The sequence below is a fragment of the Callorhinus ursinus genome, unplaced genomic scaffold, assembly GCF_003265705.2.
Source record: "Callorhinus ursinus isolate GAN/ISIS: 27379988/994484 unplaced genomic scaffold, GSC_fseal_2.0 scaffold38, whole genome shotgun sequence".
Classification (NCBI taxonomy): domain Eukaryota; kingdom Metazoa; phylum Chordata; class Mammalia; order Carnivora; family Otariidae; genus Callorhinus; species Callorhinus ursinus.
This window is the reverse complement of record NW_027397100.1, coordinates 15,384,785-15,411,160: the sequence shown is the minus strand read 5'-3', so window position 1 is coordinate 15,411,160 and position 26,376 is coordinate 15,384,785. Positions and strand designations below refer to the sequence as shown.

Sequence of the window (26,376 nt, the reverse complement as noted above, 5' to 3'; positions counted from 1 at the left end):
CTACCATTGGATCCTAAAGTACTCCCTGAAAATGACCTGCTTGTTAATATTCATCTCAGTGATTGTTTCCCAGGGAACCTGATGTGGAAGAGAGAAGCTGTGGTGGGTACCAGAAAAGGTGGAGATCCATTTGTTTCTAGGGGCCATGCCAGTCATGGAATGATGGATTGTTTACACTACCACATACCATTTACTGTATATCATATGCCATATACCACATACCAAATACATGTCATATACAATATATTGTATACTATATACCACATACCATGTACCACATACCACATACCATATGCCATGCACCATATACCATATACCAAACAGTCTTACTGTACAAGAGCAATGAGAATTCACAAAACGGTTTATGCAAGAGAGGGGTGTACTCAGATCTGTGTTGTAGAAGACCACCCTTGATGAAGGAGAAGGAAGAGCTTACAACAGGCAAAAGAGTTGAGATAGCCTACTAGGAAGTAATAGTTTTTATTCAGGCAAGAGATGATGATGGAGATAGAGACATAGATTCTAGAGGTTAGTTTAGGAGGTAAAACTAATAGAGGCTGGTGGGGGACAGACACGAGGGGACGAGTGAGGGTTTAGAATATGGGTCCTTCTTGGTTTGACCAAATGGGTAGAGGATGTGCAACATACTGAACAGGGTGTAAGGGAAGAAGAGAATGTCCAGACTGCAGACTATGAACTCAGTTTTGAATATTTGAGCTAAATAAATGAAAATTTCAAAGTAAAAGTTATACAGTTCAGCCACCAAGAAGTGGGTTCAAGATTTGAACCTAGATTGCATCTGTTTGCAAAGCCAGTGCTCTTGACAATCAAGGCACTAAAAATCCCAGGGTCTGAAGAGTTTAGACTGGAATGGAAGGTTTGAAGTCTGCTGGAGGTGCTTTGAAGGGGAGGATGCTGGAGGTTGGAGGAAAGATCCTGTCCAGCTCTCAGCAGGGGCCATGGATGGCTTCCCAGCATGGAATTCCTCATTCCAGAACAATGTGATAAGATGGTGACATCACGGGGGGGGGCAGTCTTGTCATCTCCTATAAGCAGTTTAGGCCTGTTCTGCATTCTCCTCTTGTTCTAACACCTCTCCTGGCCTTTACATCCGGTCGATATCTAAGAGGATGTGGAGCTAACAAGGAAGCAATAGCAAAATAGCCCTAACATTCAGTGCCTGAGTATGGACTGGTGGACATTAGAGGGTCACTAGCTGAGTGTGGGCTGAGTGTACTGGACATAACCTTGGTGGTTTGATAGAGCTCATTCCAGAGGTGAGAGGAGGAGGCCAACATGCTGGTTCCACTCTCATTCTGAGAGCATTCCTTCTGTCCCTCCGCTCCTTTCCTCCAGAGCTAGCCCAGACGCAGCACAGACAGCAGAGGCAACCCTCACCTTCCATGTGTGTTGCTTTCCCTCTTGCAGAGTGTTCCCCCAGGTCCACCTTCCTTTTAGCACCCTCCATCCTCTAAATCACAAATCATCACCATCTCCAAAACTCTAACCTCTTTTCCACACCATGTCTCTGGGCTTCTACCTCAGCAAGGGTGCAGGTTGGTGAGACCTCAGATGGGATGAGGCTCAGGAATGAGCATAAGCTTGTGGATATCATGCCCTTATCTCTGGAAATCCCAAGCAATTGGAGCAGGAGCTTCTCAGTTTGTGGCCACCTTGCCTGTCCATTTGATAATCTCAAAGAAAAAGTGTCAAAACTCCCATGGTAATTCCTTCATCATAATCCCCTTCCTCTGACATCATGGAGGCAGGGAGTGTCTTCTCTCCTCAAAGCAGAGAGTACTGGGCCTCTCCAGGACAACACTCAGACAGAGAAGGCTCCAGGGGCCACCACAATGCCTGTCCCTGCCTCCCCTCTGTGCCCACCTCTGCCATCCCTGCTGCTGACTCTGCTGCTGGGATTTACAGGGGAGTGGGGCCTCAGGTGTATGTGGTGGGGATGCCCCTATGCCTGTTTACTGCATTCTTTTCCCCTGTTTACCTAGAATTTCTTGAGGGGAGAATTTCTCTGTCCTAGCCAGAATTTATAGAACTAGACTGGAAGGGCTCCCAGCTCACAAAAATTCCCAGTGGCTGTGTCTATTCCACACCCTTTGTTCGGTAATGGGTATGCACAAATGGTCACAGAGCTGAGCACAGTACACACATCAGAACTCTCATCCCCCAGCCCCTAGGAACAAAGAATCTGTCTTTTCAATTTATTACCACCACACAGATGCTACCTTTCAATGGACAACAAATGTTGGAGAACATGAAATTATAAAGCAAGAAAAGAATCTACAATGCTTCCATCCAAAAATAATCACTGTTAAAAATCTGCAGAGGTTTCGTGCTCATGGAATATTGGCCGGAAATGGTGCCTAGAGGTCTCCCTGGGTCAGTGATAGAAGCTGAACCCTGCAGGCTCTCCAGAGATCTAAGCATTTCTGCCTCTACTTGCTGAAAAAGCTAAACAAGCATGTGGAGTCTTCTCCAAGGCCATTGGTGCAAATAACCAAAAGAGTCAACTCAATGTTGGAGAAGAACAAACTAGAAGATTGATACCATTGGACTATAAGACTTACTAGAAACTTATAGTAATTGAAACAGTGGCATTGGTGAGAGAATAGACACACAGATCAGTGCAATAGAATAGAAAGTCCAGAAATAGACCCACATAAATACAGCCAACTGATCTTTGAGAAGGACCAAGATAATCATTTCAACAAACGTTGCTGGAGCAATTGGACATCTGGACATCCACATGCAAAAAAAAAAAATTGCTTCTACATACAGACCTAACAGTCTTCAAAAAATAACTCATATATAAAACACAAAACTATAAAATTCCTAGAGGATATCATAGAAGAAAATCTAGATGACTTTTGATATGGATTACTTTTTTTAGATTGATTTCATATTTTGAAGCAGTTTTAGTTTCACACCAGAATGGAGCAGAGGTGCAGAGATTTCCCATACTACTGCCTGTCTGCACACAGCACAGCTGCTGCCATTATCACTATCCTTCACCAGAGTGATACATTTATTACAAATTATGAACCTACATTGAAATGTCATTAACATCCAAAGTCCATAGTTCACATTGTGGTTCACTTAGTATTGCTATGGGTTTGCACAAATATATAGTGATATCCACTTTTATAGTATTATAGAGTAGTTTCATTGCCCTAAAAATCCTCTATGCTCTGTCTTTTTACCTCCTTCCACCCTAATCCCTGGCAATCACTTATATATTTATCTTCACCATAGTTTTGGCTTTTCCAGAATGTCATATAGTTGGAATCATGCAGTATGCAGGCTATTCCTTTCAATTAATACTAAGCGTTTAAGTTTCTTCCATATCCTTTTAGGACTTGCTAGCTTATTTCTTTTAGCACTGGGTAATACTCCACTCTCTGGGTGTACCACAATTTCTTTATTCATTCACCTACTGAAGGTCATCTTGGTTGCTTTCAAGCTTGGCAATTATAACTAAAGCCGATATAAGCTGTGAGGAGGAATCTGTTCCAGGCCTCTCTCCTAGCTCCTGGTAGCCTCAGACCATCCTCAGATTGTACATGGCATTCCCCGTGTCTTCACATCATCTTCCCTCTGTGTATGACAGCTAAGCTAAGCTGTGCCTGAATTCCTGGTCCACAGGAACTATGAAATAATATGTTTTTTAAACCAGCAAATTTGTGGTAATCTGTTGTTCAGCAAGTTCCCCTGTTTATATAGCACCAACTTTGCGTCTCACCTGGATAGAGAACTGTCATAACTTCAAGGGAGCAGAGGAACCAACATCCAAGCAGAATAGTGATGGGACCTACACCTTGGAAAGCTTGCATTTGGTGAATGTGTTGGGGCAGGAGTCTGAGCGGGTCCTCAACTATAAGGTGCAGCATGAGGCACAACCTCCCATCCAGGCCAACTTCATGCTGTCTGCAGCAGCTCATGGCACACACAAGCCCATTGGAAGCTCAGGTAAGCTCACCTCTACTGCTCTGAGCTACTGGGTCACCCTTGTCTCCTGAGCAGCGTGAGTCAGAGTCCCATTTGCCATCTCCTTTGGCCTATTGGTAGGTCCAGAGATGACTGTCCTTATGTTTGTGGCTTTCCTTCTGGGCTTCAAGGTGCTGGTGATGATTTTCATAGTCACCTACATCTGCAGGTGGCAGAACCTGTAACAGGTGAGTTGGGGGCAGGCCTTAGTACATAAGGAGAGAGGTCATGGTTACCATCATAGGCTGATCAGAGGAGTCCAAGGTGAGTCCACTATTTCACACAGCACATACCAGGGGGATCCAGCCTCAAGAAAAGTTTGAGAACAGTCTTGTTTTCTCTAAATGTCTGTTGGAGTTCTCAGAGGCTTCTAGCTCTCATGTATCCTGCAGTGCCCTGGGGTTTGGTTTTTCATTAAAGTTCCTTGGAATCCTGGGTGGGGGTCCAAGGTGTGAAGGTGGGATGGAGGTCAAAGCTTTGAGCTCCAAACTCCAAAGAGTGCCCCCATATACTGTGAAATATGTCAAATTGCACAGGACTTATTTTTGGAATAAATAAGAAAAATAATGCTAAACTTTACTAATGGAGACTACAAGGGACTGGAAGGTTTTAACTAGTGGCAAAGATGATTGTGGGTGTGGGGGAGTTCAGAGCTCAGACAGAGGGGCTGGGCTGTAGTGAGTAGGGGTCTTTTTTCTGATATGCACCATGATTCCAGGCATGCAGAGTGCCTGCCACATAGTAGATACTCAATAAGTATTTGGGGAATACAAGAATGAATGAATCAATGAATGAATGAATGAATGACTTTTTCCCCAACTGCTCCTGTATGCTCTGCAATACATTGCCTCCCACTGTGTCCGAGAAACTCACATGGGGGGAGAAGCTGTTGCCCCCCATTCCTACGCTGTACATGCTCCCTTTCTCACACCCCCTGATGTACCTTCTCTCTGAGCTTCAGAGCTGAGTCAAGGATGGACTTTGGTCTGAGGGACCCGGGGATGTCTGGACCCTGAGGCACTGAGCTTCAAACTGGCCCTGCCTCTGCCCAAAAGAGAATCAAGTGGGTCAAGGAAACAAGGTTTACAGGGTGCCTGGTTGGCTCAGTCGGTTAAACATCTGCCTTCGGCTCTCGTCATGATCCCAGGGTCCCGGGATCAAGCCCCACATTGGGCTCTTTGCTCAGCAGAGACCATGCTTCTCCCTCTCCCTCTGCTGCTCCCCCAGCTTGTGTGCTCTCTCTCTCTGTCTGTCAAATAAATAAATAAAATCTTTAAAAGAAAAAAAAAGAAAACAAGTTTTCCATTCTCCTCCTGATCAGGAACGACCCTTAATTTTCAGAGCACATTTTACTTTTTTAAAAATTTTTTTATTGTTATGTTAATCACCAAGAGCACATTTTACTTTTACATTTTATTTTTTGAAAGTTAATTCCAGTATAGTTAAGATACAGTGTTATATTAGTCTCAGGTGTAGAATATAGTGCTTCAACAATTCTATACATTACTCAGTGCTCATCCTGACAGGTGTATTCTTAATCCCCTTCACCAATCACCAACCCCGCACTCACCTTCTGGTGACCATCAGTTTGTTCTCTATAGTTAAGTCTGTTTTTGGTTTGACTCCTTTTTTTCCCTTTATTTATTTTGTTTCTTCAATTCCGCATATAAGTGAAATCAAATGGTATTCGTCTTTCTCTGAGTGACTTATTTTGCTTAGCTTTATACTCTCTAGCTCCATCCATGTTGTTGCAAATGGCAAGATTTCATTCTTTTTTATGGCTGAATATATTCCATTATATATATACCACATCTTCTTTATCCATCCATCTACTGATGGACACTTGGGCTGCCTCCATAATTTGGAGGAGCACATTTTACTTTTATACAGAGCTTCCCCAAGTATGATTTTATTTTAACACCTATATATTTTGAAATCACTACATGAAATAAGCATTTTTTGGTTCTGAAATATATAAAAAATCCTTGGTCCTACCACCCTATCTTTGCAAAATATTAACATTCTGCCATTATGGTCTTCTCTTTCTTTTAAAAACACTGTCCTCAATTTGGAGTTTATCATTCTCAAATTTGATTTTATAATTTTATAACATTATAAATCCTTAACTAATTTATATCTTGTATAAATGCTGTTATACTGTATACAACATTCTGGAATTTTATATTTATGCTCAACACAGTGCCTGGTAATTGTTCATGCTGATATACATTGTTCAATTTTATCAATTTCCCACGGCTCTATAGCTCTCTATTATAAGCATATCCTACAAGTTAAGGATTTATCTCAGGATGGTATGAAAGCTCTATCTGCTGTTTGGGTAATACAACTTTGCAATGAGCATTTTTCTCTTTGTTTCCTTGGGCTCACGTGGTAGAGTCCCTCTAGCTCCTCTTTGCTGTGGTCCACAGAGCAGGGGTGTTAGTATTGTTTGGGAGCTTTTGTAATACAAAAAAAGGGGGGCTTTTAATTTTTTAATTATGTTATGTTAGTCAAAATATAGTACGTCATTAGTCTTTTTTATAATTTTATTAGGTTAGTCACCATATGCTACATCATTAGTTTTTGATGTAGTGATCCACGATTCATTGTTTTCGTATAACACCCAGTGCTCCATGCAGTACGTGCCCTTCTTAATACCCATCACTGGGTTAACCCATCCCCCCACCCCCTCCCCTCCAAAACCCTCGCTTTGTTTCTCAGAGTCCATAGTCTCTCATGGTTCGTCTCCCCCTCCGACTCCCCCCCTTCATTTTTTTCCTTCTTTCTCCTAATGTCCTCCCTGCTATTCCTTATGTTCCACAAATAAGTGAAACCATATGATAATTGACTTTTTCTGCTTGACTTATTTCACTTAGCATAATCTCCTCCAAGTCCCATCCATGTTGATGCAAAAGTTGGGTATTCATCCTTTCTGATGGCTGAGTAATATTCCATTGTATATATGGACCATATCTTTTAATTTTTGATGAAGTTTTGCTCTTTCCATATACCTTTGACCTAGCTTTATTTTTCTGAGCTGTATGTGTGTGGTGTGTGTGTGTGTGTTTGTGTGTGCACGTGTTATAAATGGGAGGGATCTTATATTTTTTCTCCCATTGGGATAAATTATCCAGTACCCACTGATTGGCACAGCCGCCTTTGCCATATAGCAAACCACTCCATTAATGTGTGGGTCTTACTGCATTCTTTTTATGGGGTCTTATTGTCATTTATCTACTTGTCTATCTCTGTCCAAACTACCATACCCTATAAGTCATGGGGATGAAAGTACAGCACAGGGGAATACAGTCAACAGTATTGGACTAACATTGTATGGTGACAGCTGGTGACTACACTTACTGTGGTGTGAGCACTGCATAATGCTTAGAATTCTTAAATTACTGTTGTGGACCTAAAACTAATATAGCACTGTATGTCAACTTTAATAATAAAATTTTTAAAAAATTTTTTAAAAATAAAATTTGCCCTGGCATGAAAAAAAAAATAGACCCATACATAATATGTATTTGGCCAAGTGATTTTTTTAAAAAGTTGCCAGAGTAATTCAATGTGGAAAGGATCATCTTATTAACAAATGGTGTTGAAACAATTAGATACTCATATGTAAAAGAAGAAGAAGAAGAAGCAGAAGAAGAACAAAAACAACAAGAAGAATCTTGACTGTTTCCTTGTAACATACGCAAAGTTTAATATTGTCTTAAAATAGTTACCTTATAGTAATATTATTGTACATTTTACACCAAAATACTAAAAAAAATTAATATGATCAGATGGATCACAGACCTAAACTTAAGACCTTAAACAGTAAAGCTTCTAGAAAAAGCCATAAGAAAAAAACAAAATGAAATCTTTATAGTGTTTGGTTCATAGAGACTTTTATTTTTTATTTTTTAATTGTAATTTTTATTTTTTATTAACGTATACTGTATTATTAGTTTCAGAGGTAGGATTTAGTGATTCAGCAGTTGCATACAACACCCAGTGCTCATTACATGAAGTGCCTTCCTTAATGCCCATCACCCAGTTACCCCATCCCCCCACCCACCTCCCCTCCACCAACCCTGTTTGTTTTCTATAGTTAAGAGTCTCTTATGGTTTGTCCCCCTCTCTGTTTTCAACTTATTTTATTTTATCTTCCCTTCCCCGTGTTCATCTGTTTTGCTTCTTAAATTCCACATATGAGAATCACCCTTTTTATGTGCATAAAAGATTTTACCAGAACTCCATCAAAGAACATATATGAGCATCAATGAGAGTTTTGCTGATGCAAAACGTATTTGTTTTTATAAACAGCTTTGTCTTAATTAGAACAGCCTTATATTAAGTTTCGATACCTCTTTTGGGCTAAACTTCCCACCTTGGACCTGTTGCTTAGAACTGTTATGGCTCTATTTGGCCCAGATGCATTTTAGAATCACTTTGTCAACTTTCATTAAAAACCCTTTTACAATTATGATTTGACTGCATTGATTGTATATTCACGTGAGCAAATTGACATCTTCCAATACTGAGTTTTGTCACTCATGGACATGAAGTGTGTTAGGTTTTCTTTGATGACTTTCGGTTCACCAGTTCACAGGGCTTTTTGGTCCCATGATGGTCTTATGCATCCCTACTTAGAGCTCTCTTTAATACTTTCTAGTTTATGAAATCTTTAAATACTATTATTACTGTTTGCAGTGGGTTTGGGACTGCTGAATGTGAATGTAATTGAGTTTTGAACATGGATCTTATATTCAGCAAGCTTATCACACTCAGACTAGTGCTCATAGTATAGACATTCTCTTCTGTGTAACTCTTACATCAATCAACTCACCTAGATTAGTGTTTACCTTCATTAAAGTTACATATGCACGTGCTTCAAGAGGCAAATAGTTCTATACCTTCTCCATATGAAAACTGGAGCCTCCCGACCTCCCTCTATTTTCCACCTCCCAGAGGCAACCATTTTCCACTCCTCTAATTGATTTTTAACTGATTCTTCTAGATTCTATAGCCAGATCTCATAGAGCATGCTTACATTGTCTCAGCTTGACTTCTCACCCATAGGCATTATTCACTAACCTCCCACTCTGGATGATGGAGATTCAATGCTTTGTTACTATAGACCTCACACCACATGTACGTATTTCTACCCCACCACCTTAATATTTTATTTTGGATTACATCATCGTCAGTATCCACATTATAATGGCAATGACATTGTGTTTTATAGCTTAATCCTTTTTTTCTTTCAAGATTATATTTGAAGTTAGTTCACATATAGTGTAGTATGAGTTTCAGCGGTAGAATTTAGTGTTTCACCAGTAACATATAACACCCAGTGCTTATTACATCAAGTGTCTCAACCTTGTAGCATTCCCAGCTTTTGTTTGTGTTGATCCGCTCATGTGTATTTTGTGCAGCCACCACCATATTCAGGGTACACAACAGTTTCATGGTCTCAGAGCTTACCCTTGTGCTAGCCTCTCTTAGTGACAGCCAGCCCCACCACCCAAACCTCTGGCACATGCCAGTCTGTTCTCTATAACTTCGAGAATGTTGTGGAAGTGGAATCACACAGTGTGGACATTTTGAGATTGATTTTGTTCACTCCACATGATGCCTTTGGAAACTTACAAGTTGTGCACATGCAGATAGTTATTCCTTTTTATCGCTGAGTAATAGTTCCTGGTAGGAATGCACCAGTTTGTTCAACCATTCACTTATCACTGGCCATTTTGCATGTTTCCAATTTTTTTCCATTACAAAGAAAGCTGCTCTAAAATTTCATGCAGAGATTGTGTGAAGCCATGATCTTCATTTTGCTCAGTTAAATGCCTGGGAGTGTGATCTCTGGGACACAAAACCCACTTCTTCTCCTGGAAGAATGGAGGAAATGATGCTTTTTGTTGGAGGCAAGCACACAAAACTTCTCTCTTTTTTTTAAGATTTTATTTCTTTTTTAAGTAATCTCTGCACCGAACTTGGGGCCCAAACTCACAAGAGCAAGATCAAGAGTTGCTCACTCCACCAACTGAACCAACCATACATCCTAAGCACATACAATTTCTGAGGTCCACACTTCACTGTGCCTGTGGGCTAAGTTTACCATTCCATCAATAAAGGGTTGGAATAGAGAGTCATTTCTGGAACAGACCTCATTCAACCCCAAAATTTTTTAGGCCCTGACAAACCCATTTTCATCCAGCTCAGCAGCTCTTGGTGGAGGCTGGTGCAGAATGAGGCCACAAGCCAGCCACCTCCAAGTGTCCTGGGCTCAGGAGATGGAGCACAGACCCAATTGCAGCTGTTTCTTGGCTTGGGCCTCCCAAGTGGAGAATCCCCATAGACCTCAAGATGGGGGGAGGGGCCCAGTGCAGAAAGCAGAGGCCCCAGGCGGGCAAAAAGCATCAGTTCTGCTGGGCCTGTCCATACTCTCTGAAATGTAAGAAGAATTACTTCCAAATTTTTTCTTGTGATTGAGTTCCAGCAACAAAGCATTGTGGTCTGAAAATATACAGGGAATAATCTCAATCTCTTGGTATCGGTTAAGACCTGATTTGTGACCCAGTGTGTGGTCTATTCTGGAGAAAGTTCCATGTGTGCTTTAGAAGAATGAGTATTCTGTTGTTTTAGGGTGGAATGTTCTGTATATATCTATGAGGTCCTTCTGGTCCAGTGTGTCATTCAAAGCTCTTGTTTCTTTGTTGATTTTCTGCTGAGATGATCTGTCTATTGCTGAGAGTGGAGTGTGGAGGTCTCCTACTATTAATGTATTATTATCAATATGTCTCTTTATTTTGGTTAACAGTTGGCATATATAATAGGCTGCTGCCATATTGGGGCATAATATTTACAATTATTAGACCCTCTTGGATCTATCCTTGTGGGATAGACCCTTTAAGAATGATACAGTGCCCTTCTGTATCTCTAACTACAGTCTTTAGCTTAAGATCTAATGGATGAAAGACCTCAATGTGAGACAGGAATCCATCAAAATCCTAGAGGAGAACATAGGCAGTAACCTCTTCGACATCGGCCACAGCAACTTCTTTCAAGACACATCTCCAAAGGCAAGGGAAACAAAAGCGAAAATGAACTTGTGGGACTTCATTGAGATAAAAAGTTTCTGCACAGCAAAGGAAACAGTCAACAAAACAAAGAGGCAACCTACGGAATGGGAGAAGATATTTGCAAATGACACTACAGATAAAGGGCTGGTATCCAAGATCTAGAAAGAACATCTCAAACTCAACACCCAAAAAACAAATAATCAAGTCCAAAAATGGGCAGAAGACATGAACAGACACTTCTCCAAAGAAGACAAGAAATGGCTAACAGGCACATGAAAAAATGTTCATCATCATTAGCCATCAGGGAAATTCAAATCAAAACCACATTGAGATACGACCTTATACCGGTCAGAATGGCCAAAATTGACAAGGCAAGAAACAAACAAATGTTGGAGAGGTTGTGGAGAAAGGGGAACCCTCTTACACTGTTGGTGGGAAATCAAATTGGCACAGCCAATCTGAAAAACAGTGTGGAGGTTCCTCAAAAATTTAAAAATAGAGCTACCCTATGACGCAGCAATTGCACTATTGGACATTAACCCCAAAGATCCAGATGTAGTGAAAAGAAGGGCCACATGCACTCCAATGTTCATAGCAGCAATGTCCACAATAGCCAAACTGTGGAAAGAGCCGAGATGCCCTTCAACAGATGAATGGATAAAGAAGATGTGGTCCATATATACAATGGAATATTACTCAACCATCAGAAAGGATGAATGCCCAACTTTTGCATCAACATGGATAGAACTGGAGGAGATTATGCTAAGTGAAATAAGTCAAGCAGAGAAAGTCCATTATCATTATTTCACTTACATGTGGAACATAAGGAATAGCGTGGACGACATTAGGAGAAGGAAGGGAAAAAGGAAGGGGGGAATCAGAGGGGGAGATGAACCATGAGAGACTATGGACTCCGGGAAACAAACCGAGGGTTTTGGAGGGGAGCGGGGTGCGGGGGATGGGTGAGCCCAGTGATGGGTATTAGGGAGGGCATGTACTGCATGGAGCGCTGGGTGTTATATGCAAACAATGAATCATGGATCATTACATCAAAAACTAATGATGTAATGTATGGTGACTAACATAACATAATAATAAAAATAAATTAATTTTAAAAAAAAGTAAGAGGCCCTTCTCACCATGTGAGGCCTTCTCTGCCTGACTTCTGTTTCACAATCCAGAAACAGATTGCTGCCCCACAGCCATGTCACTGCATCATAGACGCTTCCTCTTATATCACGGGAGGGGCGGGTTTTTCTTTCCACAAAACAGAGTCTCCATCTTCCCGCAGAGAGTGTGATCCTCAGGCCTCCACAATGTCAGCCCCTGCCTCCAGGCCCTGCCTTCCTTATCTGCTGCTGGCTCTGCTGTTGGGACTCACAGGTAAGCATTGCCTTGGGGGAGACTCCCCATTCCCTGCCTCCTCAACTTCTCCCTGCTCCTGGATATTTAAGGCCTCCAGGTAAGCACAGATATACTACCCAGATCCTCCATAGAAGGCCAAGGACTGGGTGTCATCTGAGAGCATGAAGTCAGGGATCTGAGCATTTCCTCTATGGATCCATCACCTGCAGCTGGTTACCAGAAGCATCCAAATAGTCGATGCAATTGGTAACAATGACAACTTTGTGTGTGTTCATTGATCTAATATTCACAACATCCTTGCCTGATAGCTCAGACTGTACTCCTGATTTGCAGATGGGGAAACTGAGGAGGAGAGAGGAACCAGCCCAGTGTCACCTCCCTGAGTCAGTGGAGCAGCTGGGATTCCTGTCCAGGCCACTCAAATCAACAGTTCATTCCGTTCCCCATCTTATGCTGCTTGGCTCCTCAGTGGAGGCTAATTGCAGATACATCAGAAAACACAGGGAGGCCAACAGAAGAATAGCCATCACTTATCACACTCAGAGGTCTCCAGAGTTCCACTTATGCTGTATGTACTCACCAACTTTTGTTAATGATGCGCTGGATGTTTCCAATATGCCAAAATTGTTACTGAAGTTTAACATGTATTATAATTTCACTTAATCCTCAAAACAATCTGTATACTAGCATGCTAGGCTACACTTCACATAAACAGGGAATGAACTTGTGTGTGTGTGTGTGTGTGTGTGTGTGTGTGCACGCATAGGAGTGGGCATAGGGAAGGGTTCACCCGTGCATGTGCCCACAGACATGGGATTTTTGAAAACACTTTGTTTTTTCTCCTCATATCACATCCAGTCTATGTGAGATGCACATTGAACTGATGTTTGGTTCCCTATCTCTCAAGTACTCACCCTCTTTTTTAATTCTCTAAACCTACCTCTCACCCTCTACCAAGCTCTTAAGTTAAACAAATTTCTCTCTTGGTAAAACGCATAGAATCTTGTGCATTACTACCTTAGAGATCCTTCCATGCAGTACTCAAGTGGGCAGGGAAAGAAAGGAATAAAAATTCGGAGACTCCTGCCTGTGTGATCTGTATCTATAATTATATCCATATGCATACCACGATCCCAATCATCTAGTGTCCACTGATATTTCCATGCCTCAGGAAATCTCATGAGTGATAACTTTCTAAATTCCTGAGCATTCACCATGTGCCACACACACCTGGAAATGCCTATGTCCATTATGTCCTGTGATCTTTGCATCCAAGGTTGACATTCTTGTCACCCCTACCTTACAGATAAGAAAAGGAGGCACAGAAAGGTCCAAGGTTACTCAGTATAAATGGTAGGGTTAGGATTTGAACCAAGGCAGTCTGATTCTGGATCTCACAGGTCCAACCATTGCTCTTTTCAAACCCTAGGGCCCCACCTCCATCCCATGAGATTTCTGCAGATCTTCTAATCAGTGTGGGGAAGGGTTTGGTGTGGTGAAGAATGTTTGTACTTTGTTTTCTCAGGTGACTCTGCTTTCTGGGTATATGCAACTGTTTCTTTCCTCCAAGTCATCAATGTGGGAAACTCAGCTTCTGATATAATGTCCTGAGAATTTCTCCACTGAAAATAGACTTCCTGGTGTCAGATAGGGGTCACATTGGGCAATTCACACATTATACAAATATTAACTATATACCTACTAGGGGACAAGAACTGTTACATGAACGTAGGGCGTATTGATGAATAAAAGAGACAAAGAAGTGGCCTTTGTAGAAGTCCTATCATAGTGGGGGAAAGGACAGGAGACAATAGACACAACAAATCAGTCAATAACACAGAGTACAGAAAGTGATGAGTGTGAAGGAAAACATATGACAGTACAGCTGGATATGACAATGAGAGAATCTTCAGGGTAAGATGTATTTGAACGGGCAGCCTGGGTGGGCATCATAGAGAAGGTAGACTTGAGCAAAGATTGTAAGAAGGTGGGGGAGTGAGCCATGTGATTTTCTGGGGGAGGAGCCTTCCTGGACAGCATGGGAACAGCATGAGAGTAGAATCCTCTTGCTCTGCTCAAGGATCTGGGCTTTTATTCTGAATGAAATGGTGACTATTGCAAGGTTTGGAAAACAGAAGTGACATGATCTGGCATGAGTTCTAGAGTATTCTAGCATTTGTTTGAGAATGGAGTACCCCGGGGCATAGACAGAAGCAGCTAGAGCACTCAAGAGCTCATTGCATCCAAGCAAATGAGGAAATGCACCAAGACAGCAGCCAGGAGGAACAGGAAAGCGGTCAGATTGTGGGTGCATGCAGCAGGGGAGCCCTTAGGTGTCCTGGACTTGAGGTGGGAAAGAAAGGCACCCAAGGGTTGGGACCTAAGCATCTGGGAAAATAAAGGTGCCTCAGCTGAGATATGCAAGCATGTGTGGGAAACTGAGTTCGGTTTAGGACATGTTACTGTGACAGGTTTACTTCTATCTGAGAAAAAAGTCAAATGGTGTTTGGAGATACAAATCATAGTTCAGGGGCAAGGCCTGGGCCAGAGATGGAAATAGGAGGATTATAGATACACAAATGGTAGAGTTTTCCCCTTGCCTTGGCCCCTCTTGACTCTCTGATCCCTCTGACCTCTTCCCTCCCATGTTCCTTCATTTCTCTCTCCATGGTGCATTCCTATTTCTTCCCATTTTTGTCCTAGCAGTTCAGCTTGCCGACCCCAATCTTCTTCTCCAGACTTAGAGACCAAAGTACATGTGTTCTTGGCACAACCAAGACCTGCCTGTAATAGCACGTGCCCTCCTTAGGAGGATATTTGGTTGCAAATAATACTAAGAGCATGGGTTTTACCAGCTCACACTCTGCAAGGGTGAACCACAGATTTTCTCCCTGAGGAGTAGTTAAGAAATGGAAAAGAACATTGGGTGTATGAGTCATGACACAGCAGTCTGCTCCTCTGATTTAAATCCCTGCCTGGTTTTTAGGACACTTCAAGTAAGAAGGAATGATTTCATATTTCTTGATGTCTCCAGACACTGGCTAGTCACCAAGGCAGGAAACCCAACTGCAAAGTCAGACCTGCTCTGTGCCACATCACTGAGTGTCTCCGTGTCTTCATCCTCATTTGTGATACGGTCTCACGTTACAGGCTCGTGGTGAGGGCTCCATGCCACGTACATGCAATGTGCCGAGGTCACGGCCCGCTCACGATGTGCACTCAGTGAGCTGTGGATACACACGTGAGGAGACATCCAGGATCACGTCAGGATGATCTTTGTTTTCCCTCCAGGTGTGGCAGGTGAGCCGGAGCTGCAGGTGATCCAGCCTGAGAAGTCAGTGTCTGTCGCAGCTGGACAGACAGCTACTCTGCGCTGCACCCTGACCTCCCTGCTCCCCAGTGGGCCGGTTGAGTGGTTCAGGGGAACAGGGCCAGCCAGGGAGTTAATCTTCGGTTTCAGAGGGGGCCACTACCCGCGAGTGACAAATGTTGCAGACATCACAAAGAGAAACACCACGGACTTTTCCATCCGCATCAGTAACGTCACCCCAGCAGACAGCGGAACCTACTACTGTGTGAAGTTCCAGAGAGGGACCCCTGATGTGGAGTTTAAGTCTGGACCAGGCACCCAACTCATAGTGAGCGGTGAGTATAACCTGGACGTCCTTTATCCCCTGGTTGTGACAACAAGTCAATAAGAATGCACTCCATTGTAAGGATTGGGTGTTGTGGTGGGTGCCCCTGACTTCAGCCCCTTCCATACATCAGGGAGTTGAGGTCTGGGGAGGTCATGCTATTTGCTCAGGTTCACTCGGCTGGGAAATGGTGGAAGTCCAGTCTGCAGGCTCCACTACTCTTACTTTTTCCAATCCTCAGCAGTCCTCCAGGTCCAGGAACGAAGGACTAATAATTTGAGTGACTTGCTCAGTCGTATGGCCCAATGTTACTCCTGCCTCCAGAGCGATCCCCTCCATGTGGCTGACTCCTCTACTCAGCACTTACTGAGCACCTGCTGTGTGCAGGCTCCGCTCTGGGTGCTGGGGAATCAGCAGGGAACAAAACAGGCAACAGCTCCTCTGTCATGAAGCCTACATTCCCTTCCCTTCCTGTGGACGAATGCACTCAGGACAGGGAGGTGGGACAATGTCTTTCTTTCTTTCACCTCTCAAAGAATCACAGTGAGAAGAGGCACAGGCTCACTGTTTACTCTGAGAGCCCAGGTTAGAGAAGATGCCAGAGGTTGGGCATTTGTTGTGGGTCTTCCAGAAAAGCTTCATGCAGTTTAGGGACTGACTCACATAATAGTAACTGAAACTCCCCACAGCCCCTGGACATAGGCATGAAGGTGGCTGTATCCTGATTGTGCAGGTGTTACAGAAGTTCCCAGGGATAATTCCCATGCCTGGGCACCAGCACTAGTACGTGGCTCCACCACCAGGCAGATCTGTGCCTCCTAGGAGAACACTCCTTTCTCTTCCCCAAGCTGCCCACACAGCTGATGCCCTGGATGAGAATGGATGGAGTCAGAAGGGACCATCTCAGCCCCTTTTACAGATGAGGACACTGAGGCTCAGCAGAGATGGCCTGAGCAGGGAAGGAAACCACAGCCTGGCTCACAGCCCTGCTCTCTGCACACTCACTGTGCTGACCAAAGTGGGAGAAAGTTCCAACCCTGTCCTTGAAACTCTTGTAAATCTTGTTCTCTTTTTCAGCAGTAAGCATTAAGAAAACTCACAGGGAGAGGTGGGCTAGCTTTGCACCCCCAGATCAGACAGATATGCAAACATCTTGTAAAGTGTTGAGCCTGTTCCTGGAGGGCATGGCTCCTCACATGTAGGAGCATCAGGAGTCTTTCCCTGTTGTGTGGTGTTGCTCCTTCACTGAGCAGCCTGAGGCAGGAACCTGGACAGAACAGAGGGGCTGGACAATCCCAGCAACACTGGGCACCCCATTCTTGGCTCTGCAGACTGAGGATGACTAGGAAGCACATCCTGGAGGGTGTTTTGGGTCCCCTGAGCAAGAATGCGTATTCTAGACTCAGCTGTCAGGACTCCACATCTTCCCTCTGTTGTAACAGATTTAGCAGGTCTGTGCACCCTGAGTGACCCCTCCCCATAAGTGCTTGCTTGCAGTGGAGAATCTCAGAGGGAGTAGGAGGGTGGCAGGCACTGTCAGGCTGGAGAAGGTGAGACACTTGCTCTGTCATGGATGAAACACATGGAGGCCACAGGAAGTCCCCCTGGGAGGCAGTGGGGAGTGAGGAGCAGCCCCTTTGTAACTGGCCAAAGTCGGTTGGCTCCTTGGTGAGGTAGAGACAGAAACTACCCAGGGGGAGCGCTGGTACCCACAAAGTTGTCTTTATTTGTACAGGTAAGGGATCACAGGGAATAATTTCCAAAGCCCTGATGCTAAACAGGGGCAAGCAGGCTCTATTGAGTAGGGTTGGGATGAATATTCCGAGGGGGATTTTAACAGTATAATGAGGCTGAGGTTACTGTCAACCATTTTCTGATTCATCTGCTGCTTTCCATCTGCATTTCATTGATAAATTCTAAGCAAAACTGCTTGTATTCTCTTACTTGCCCCTCCCTGCAACCCCGGGAAAGAGAAAGGCATACTGTCCCATGTCACAGAGGAAGAGCCACGCGGTGCCACGGCCACACCTCCCGTGGGCTGGCCAGCCTGGTCCTGGCTTCCATGGGGGTCCCGCTCCACCCCTACTTCCCCCTGCAGGGACTGCTGCACAGGGTCTCTGAACTCAGTGAGGTTTGCAGGGAGGCGGCTATGATGGTTGATACCAAGAGTGAGACCCATCAGAAATGTCGTTCCTGTGGCCAGATCAGAGGGAAATCACCTGGCAGAGACGAGAAGGGGGACTTGAACTCCGGCCTGGAACTGCACCTGGGCCCTGCTCCCCGACTCAGAGTTCAGCTCTGGAACCTCGGGTCCTCCTCTGTGGGATGAGGAGATGACACGGCCCTCCCCACACGATCAGAAGGGCGGAAGGTTCTCCACAGTGTCACACACGTACCCTTAGTGCTGATGACCACAGTCATGCTTACTGTTCATAAATGCTCCTCTTGTAGCCAAACCCTCTCCCCCCGTGGTGTCGGGTCCCACGGCCAGGGCCTTGCCAGAGCAGACCATCAACTTCACCTGCAAGTCCCACGGCTTCTCCCCCAAAAACATCACCCTGAGATGGTTCAAAAACGGGAATGAGCTGGCAGCCCTCCAGACCACCGTGGACCCAGAGGGAAACAGCACTTCTTACAGCATCTCCAGCACAACCAGGCTGGTGCTGGCCCCGGGGGATGTTCGCTCCCAAGTCATCTGCGAGGTGACCCACGTGACCCTGCAGGGGGGCCCTCCTCTTCGTGGGACTGCCAACTTGTCTGAGGTCCTCCGAGGTAAATTCTCTTCACCCCAGCCCAAACCGGTCTGGCCCCCAAATCTGAGCCTGCCCCTCCCCCCACTCTCTGCCCCAGGCGGTCCATTGCCTGGACCCCAGGGATCCAATGACAGACCCTCCCAATCACCCTCCGTCTAGATGTTCACTCACTTCCTACTGTTTTCATGATAGCTGCCTGGTGAACACCTATCATGTGCCAAGCACTCTGCTAGGCAGTTTACTTTACCATAGCAATTCCAGTTATTGAGCACCTACTGTAATCCAAGCCACCGTGTGCTTGGTGATTTCATTTATTTTTCTAGTTATTCTATTCCAACTACATGCCATAGGCTGAGTATCTTGATTTCACTCATTCTTACCCTAATAGGAGATACAAGTCCTTGAGCACCTACAGTGTACTGGGCACTGTGCTTAGGAATTTCATTCATATGCAAAGACTACACTCAGTGTTTGTGCACCAGCTGCGTACCTAGCACTGTTCTGGGTGATTCTTTTGCTGTGTCATGTGAGCTAAGTTCTGGAGCCCTTCCCCTGTGATCTGTCTATTCCATAAGGTCAGAGCTTCTGCTCTATGCTGTTTCAGTTCCACCCATCTTGGTGGTTTCCCAGCAATGCATTGCAGAGAACCAGGTGAAGGTCACGTGCCAAGCAATGAAGTTCTACCCCCAGCGCCTACAGCTGACCTGGTTGGAGAACGGAAACGTGTCCCGAACAGAAACGACCTCAAGCATCACAGAGAACAAGGATGGGATCTTTAACTGGATTAGCTGGCTTCTGGTGAATTTATCTGCCCTCACAGAGGAGATGGTGCTCACCTGCAAGGTGAAGCATGATGGCCAGTGGGTGGTCACCAAAAGCCATATACTGGAGACCTCTGCCCACCAAAAAGGCCAGTGTACAGATGGAAACTCTGGTGAGACTTGTGCCACATGATCTGGCATTTAAATTTTACCTTTTGTTTTTTTTTTATGTGAAAAAGTCTATAGATATAAACTAGAATTTTGATGTGAGCTCCTTTCTCCCAAAACCCACATTCCAGGATGATCAATGGTAAGACTTGATATACTTGTAGATCTTTTGACATAAATATGCATTAGCGAAAGGAAGAAGAGAGGGAGGGAGATGATCTTGTTGTTAGGGTCCTGCCTCCTGCTTCTTCACCTGACAGTGATTACGTCACAATGCCAGACCAGCTAGCCCCTCCTCTTGTTCTTCTCAACTGGGTGTGATTTTTATTCCTTGTAGACTTTTTCATCATCATCCCAGCAAATACCTCGTAAAACCAGAAGTATGCAGAAGTTGCATCGTGTCCACTAACGACTTAGTCATGGATGCACATCTAGTCGCAAATGGAATCCACAATTCTGTAGTCATGTGATTAATGACATTGCTTTGTCTACAAAACCAATACGATTACACACTTCATAAAATTAACAATAATTCCCTCATATCATCTAAAATGGAATATATATTCCGATTTTCTGAAACATCTACTATAACTTTATTTTCTGCATCTAACTTGGTTTTAGTTCATCTGTAAATGCTTGAACGAGTTTTCCTGTGAAACACCTGGGCCTCCATAATTCTTTTGTTGATTTGAAAAGAATCTGAATGGCTAGGGCTACTCAAATTCTTCTTTCATATTGGATGCTCATGCCAAGTTGTGCTTTTGAGGAATTCGGTCCATTTTCTCTGAGTTGTCAAATTTCTGCCCATAGAGCTGCTCATAATATTACCTTGTTATCCTTAATGTCTGTAGGGTCGGTAGTGATATCCCGTTTCATTCTTCATATTGGAAATGTGTCATTTCTTATAGTGTTTGTTGTCAAAAATCCTAGAAGTGTTTCAAATTTACCAATCTTTTCAAAGAGTCCACTTTTGTTTCAGCGATTTTCTCTATTACTTCTCTTTTCAATTTTATTGTTTTTTCTTTTCTTTTCCCCCCTCCTTTTATGCATTTTTAAATTGTGCCTGACCCTTTTATTCATATCTGTCCTTTTAAAATTTCCATGCCTCTCTGTATTTTTATTGCTGCTGTAATAATTAGCACACACTTAATAGCTTAAAACAACACACATTCATTAACTCCCATTGCTAGAGGTATAAAGACTAAAATAGGGTGGCAGAACTGCATTCCTTCTGGGGGCTCTGTGGGAGTCTGTGTCCTTGCTGTTCCAACTCCTAGAAGCAGCCCCATTCCTCTGCCAAGGCCCCTGCATGCACTAACCTCTGCTGTGGTTGTCATGCCTCTTGCTCCCACTTTCCGGCCTCCCTCCTTCACTTTAAGGGTCTCTGTGGCTCCAATTCCCATAGTCCAAGATAACGATCCCCTCAAGACCCTAGCTAATTACCATGCAGTTGCTCTTGCAGGGTAAGATACCATATTTACAGATTCTGGGGGTGCCAGCCCAACCCTCTTGGGCCAGGCATACTTTGGAAGGGGTTTCAAATCTGTGTCTGGACCACAGGACACATTTCCAGTATTTTCTAATTTAAGCTGGATTTAATATTGTTGAAGGGATTTCCAAATAATTCTCAGGTTCCTTGGCTACCTGCCCTTGTCTGTTTCTCCTGCCCTTTCCTGTGGCTGATGAAGGTAGCAGGGCAATCACATAGGAAATTGTGCATTTGAATTTCATGATTTTTCTCTTTTTCTCCCAGAGATTTCACAGTTTGGGCATTGCTCTTCAAGGACTACTGAGAACCAGTTTTCCATAGAATTTACTGTCCTTTTATTGTTTTTTCTTTGAGTTAAGAGGCTATATTCCGAGATGAGTAGCTAAACTGTTGCCTTGTCCTCACCAGCCAACTAGCACCTTGTGGGCTTTGAATGCCTTGGCCCCAGTGTCCCTATCCCACATTTCAGTATGTCTTTCCCATGTTTCCCATCACAGCCCTATTTTGGCAAACAGGTGCCCTGTAGCCGAGAATTCAATCCTCTCTGTGGCGCTGATGCTCTTATGATTATATCGGACCCAATTATGTCCTCAAGCTTTTTCTGCCCTTCAGCTCTAGGAGGTAACAGTCTACAATGTTGCCTGGAACTCTTCTGACGTTCACAAAGAACTTTTCCTGTGTGATCAATTGGTCTTCACATTGTATTGTCTTTCTGTGAAGGACTGATGCCCAGCAATAGCCACCCAACCTGTAGTTCTTATAATGATCAACTCATTACCAGAATGCAAGGATACTCCCCTCCTCTGCTTATACCAACCCAGGTCACCACAGTGAGGTTTCAGCAGTGACAGTAGCAGGGCAAACTGGGACCTACCCTGCTCTACCTCCCATCAGGGCTGGGGACATCTTGGCCAGCCAGCTGATAGAGACCCATGTCCAACAGTGCCCATTAGAGCTGGCAATCCAAACCCCTCCCAGACAAACCCTACATGTCAGCTTCCCTGGAAGCAGACTCTAAGATGATATGAGAAGAGAGAAAGCTCACTGTGGAGTACTGCTAATCCACATTTGTGAGAAAGGGAAGGAGGCAGGACTGGCAAAGGGAGATGTTAAAAACAGTGCAGTACAGCAAGACTCAGCCTCAGACAGAGAGCTGGCATGCTGGATGCTCTTTTTGAGTATATTAAATCCAGCAGAGGGGCTAAGCCTCTGTATCCCCACGTCCTCCAGACCTCTGCTGAAGGCTGCCCTCTAGAAGCAGGTGCAAACATGGGCAATACAGCTCTTTCAACTGAGAAAAAGTCCAGAGGGCCACCCAGCAGAGATCTGCCATCCTCTAATATGCCAGGGGCAAATATGGTGAGCTCTCTGCTCCTTCCTTTAAAATTATCCCATATATTTCAAAAATTATTTCAATTTCTTTGAATAATATAAAAACAAAAACCAGTCATTGTAAAAAGTTAAAGAATCTGAAGCTGTATTTACAGATCCAACCTCTATGTCAAACAGAAAGATGTCAGCTGACATTGACACTGGGGTCCAGGTGGCCTGGATGGTGTTTGAAACCCTCCTGAGCATTAGACCCCATTTCCTTGCCTCCCCGGTGTGTTGTCCAGCCAGCAGGTCTCCTCACCTTTGTACATAGAGTCTTTAAGCCCTGTGCATGGAGCAAAGCAGGGCAGCCTTGCCTCTCACTGACCATGACATCTATTCTCACTCCACTTGAGGCCAGGCTGACGTTTGTCCCTATGACCCTCAGAGTTTGGATTTGTCTTGGTCCAAAGACAAGTTCTCAGAATCATCCTGCAGGATAGCAGTGAGGAATATCCCTGGGCCTGAACCACCTCATCTTTTGACCCTCTATAAACTATGAGCCTCTTTCCTCATCAGATAGAGGGTATACGACCTACCCAATTGGGTGTGAGGACCAAGCAGTAAGCCAAACTTACATGTTACTGAGTGCTCATTCTCCCCATCTCTTCCCACCTGGCAGTAAGAAAGGGATGAGTGATTGAAGAACTTCTTACGCCAAATTCTGCCTTGAACCTGATCACAGGGGAGGATATTAATGACCTCCAGAGCATTAATAAGTTTGAATCACCTGGGATAGAGTAAATGGAGGCCCCTGGGAATAGGACCTAGATGCCTACTCTGATGGTGCCTCCTATCTCTTCATTTCCAGACCCAGAGCTGTCTACGCTACTCCTGGTAGCTGTCACTCTGGGCCCAAAGCTGCTGCTGCTCATCACTGTCTCTGCCATCTATGCCCACAGAAAGAGAAGATCTGACTGTAAGTTGTGGGTCAGGGATGGCAAGCAAATTTCAGTCCCAGAAGGAGCCAGGTCAGGAAGATGGGCAACACACAGGTCACACAAGGTCAGCACCCACCTGGAGTAAAGAGCAGGGCACATCTATCTCCATACCCTCAGGAATCTCTGGTATCCCTCTGAGATGTTCCAAACTCCCAAGAAACATGTGGGGATCTGTAGGAGGTGGGTGGAGTCAAAGGCTATTAAGGGATTTGCACAGGGTCCTAGGGATTCTGGGAAGGAAGTGGGCAGAGGGGCTGAATGAGAGGCAGCTAGGTGGGAGGAACCCTTGGAGACAATCTCTAAATTATTTGAGCACTGGTGTCCTTTGGGTGCAAGGAGTCCACATCTAAGAGAATGCTGACAGGTGCCAGATGACGGCTCTAAGGATGGCTCCTGCCTGTCCCTCTGTGGGACAGACAAGAGGGAATGGGGATGGGGATCAGGCCCTAAGGGATGAAGGCTTAGGTGGCAGAATCCTATATCAGGGGCTGCCTGTCCTCTCACAACAGGTGTCCCAGGAGGAAAATAGCACCAAGGACATAGGAGACACATGGGGAACATTTCTGGAATGATGAGCAGATAATTAACTGTGGTGAACATGGGTCCTACGGCACCTACCTTCCTCCCCTGCTACATGCCACCCTCAGTGTCTGCTGCCTCCTTCCTTCCCTGAGGGATCCAGCCTAAGAGAAGGAACAACTAGAAGCTTCCACAACAACCCTGCTCCAAATGCCTTGCTTCCCCCAGAGACCCAGCTGCCCACACCTCCTGCTGCTCCTTCTCAGAGTCTTTGATGCTCCCAGAGCTGGGTCTTCATATCAGATCCTCAGCAGGGACCATGGGAACTTGCTCTGGGGACTGATGCAGAGACTTGTGAGAAACAAGTCACATCTACACAGACCAGGTATCTCTCATCCATCTCCTGGAGACTGTGGCCACGAACTACACACTTATGTCCATGCTTTCAGGAGTTATTCCTGCCAAGCCCCAGCCTCCCCAGCCTTGGTTAGGTTCTCCATTGGGTCTTAATAGAAAGCATCCGAGGTATCTTATGGTTTTTGGTGCTATTGTAAATGGAATCATTTCCCTAATTTCTCTTTCTACAGTTGCATTGTTAGTGTATAAGAAAGCAACTGATTTCTGTGCATTGATTTTGTATCCTGTCACATTACTGAATTGCTGCATGAGTTCTAGTAATTTGGGGGTGGAGTCTTTTGGGTTTTCCACATAAAGTATCATGTCATCTGCAAAAAGAGAGAGTTTGACTTCTTCTTTGCCAACTTGAATACCTTTTATTTCTTTTTGTTCTCTGATTGCTGTTGCTAGGACTTCTAGTACTATGCTGAGCAATAGTGGTGAGAGTGGGCATCCTTGACGTGTTCCTGATCTTAAGGGAAAGGCTCCCAGCTTTTCGTTATTGAGGATGATATTTCCTGTGGGTTTTTCATAGATGGATTTTATGAACTTGAGGAATGTTCCCTCTATCCCTATACTCTGAAGAGTTTTAATCAGGAAAGGATGTTGTATTTTGTCAAATGCTTTTTCTGCATCAATTGAGAGGACCATACAGTTCTTCTCCCTCATCTTATTAATGTGTTCTATCACATTGATTGATTTGCAAATGTTCAACCACCCTTGCATCCCGGGGATAAATCCCACTTGGTCGTGGTGGATGATCCTTTTAATGTTTTGTTGGATCCTATTAGCTAGGATTTTGTTGAGGATTTTGGAATCCATATTCATTGGTCTGAAATTCTCCTTTTTGATGGGGTCTTTGCCTGGTTTGGGGATTAAGGAATAAACCTAATCAAAGAGGTAAAGAATCTATACTCTCGGAACTACAGAACACTCATGAAAGAAATTGAAGAAGACACAAAAAGATGGAAAAACATGCCATGCTCATGGATCCGAAGAATAAACATTGTTAAAATGTCTATGCTACCCAGAGCAATCTATACCTTCAATGCTATCCTGATCAAAATTCCAATGACATTTTTCAAAGTGCTGGAACAAACAATCCTAAAATTTGTATGGAATCATAAAAGACCCCAAATCGCCAAGGAAATGTTGAAAAAGAAAAACAAAGCTGGGGGCATCACATTGCCCAATTTCAAGCTATATTACAAAGCAGTGATCACCAAGACAACATGGTACTGGCACAAAAACAGACATATAGACCAATGGAACAGAATAGAGAGCCCAAATATGGACCCTCAACTCTATGGTCAATAATCTTCAACAAAGCAGGAAAAAATATGCAATGGAAAAAAGACAGTCCCTTCAATAAAAGGTGCTGGGAAAATTGGACAGCTATATACAGAAGAATGAAACTCGATCATTCTCTAACACCATACATAAAGATAAACTCAAAATGGATGAAAGACCTCAATGTGAGACAGGAATCCGTCAAAATCCTAAAGAACATAGGCAGCAACCTCTTCGACATCGGCCACAGCCACTTCTTTCAAGATACATCTCCAAAAGCTAGTGAAACAAAAGCAAAAATGAACTTTTGGGACTTGATCAAGATAAAAAGCTCCTGCACAGCAAAGGAAACAGTCAACAAAACAAGGAGGCAATCCACAGAATGGGAGAACATATCTGCAAATGACACTACAGATAAAGGGCTGGTATCCAAGATCTATAAAGAACTTCTCAAACTCAACACCCAAAAAATAAATAATCAAGTCAAAAAATGGGCAGAAGACTTGAACAGACACTTCTCCAAAGAAGACATACAAATGGTTAACAGACACATGAAAAAATATTCATCATCATTAGCCATCAGGGAAATTCAAATCAAAACCACATTGAGATA

General features: G+C 44.0%; 1 protein-coding gene across 4 annotated transcripts; it reads left to right on the top strand.

Moving 5' to 3' along the window:
- LOC112827376 (signal-regulatory protein beta-1-like) lies at positions 1–24,811 on the top strand. 4 transcript variants are annotated; one of them, XM_073880634.1, is made up of 8 exons: positions 1–102; positions 3,736–3,981; positions 12,367–12,458; positions 15,732–16,085; positions 18,527–18,847; positions 19,433–19,762; positions 23,429–23,622; positions 24,068–24,811. In XM_073880634.1, exons 3-8 carry the CDS (start codon positions 12,392–12,394, stop codon positions 24,128–24,130), a joined length of 1,329 nt encoding a protein of 442 aa, XP_073736735.1. In that variant the 5' UTR covers positions 1–102; positions 3,736–3,981; positions 12,367–12,391; the 3' UTR covers positions 24,131–24,811. The 4 variants fall into 4 exon arrangements, with proteins under 4 accessions (XP_073736735.1, XP_073736734.1, XP_073736736.1 ...); XM_073880633.1 differs by lacking the exons at positions 1–102; positions 3,736–3,981 and adding an exon at positions 4,097–4,187; XM_073880635.1 differs by lacking the exons at positions 1–102; positions 3,736–3,981 and having other exon boundaries at positions 12,327–12,458; positions 23,429–23,534; positions 24,168–24,811.
- Positions 24,812–26,376: the final 1,565 nt, after the last annotated feature.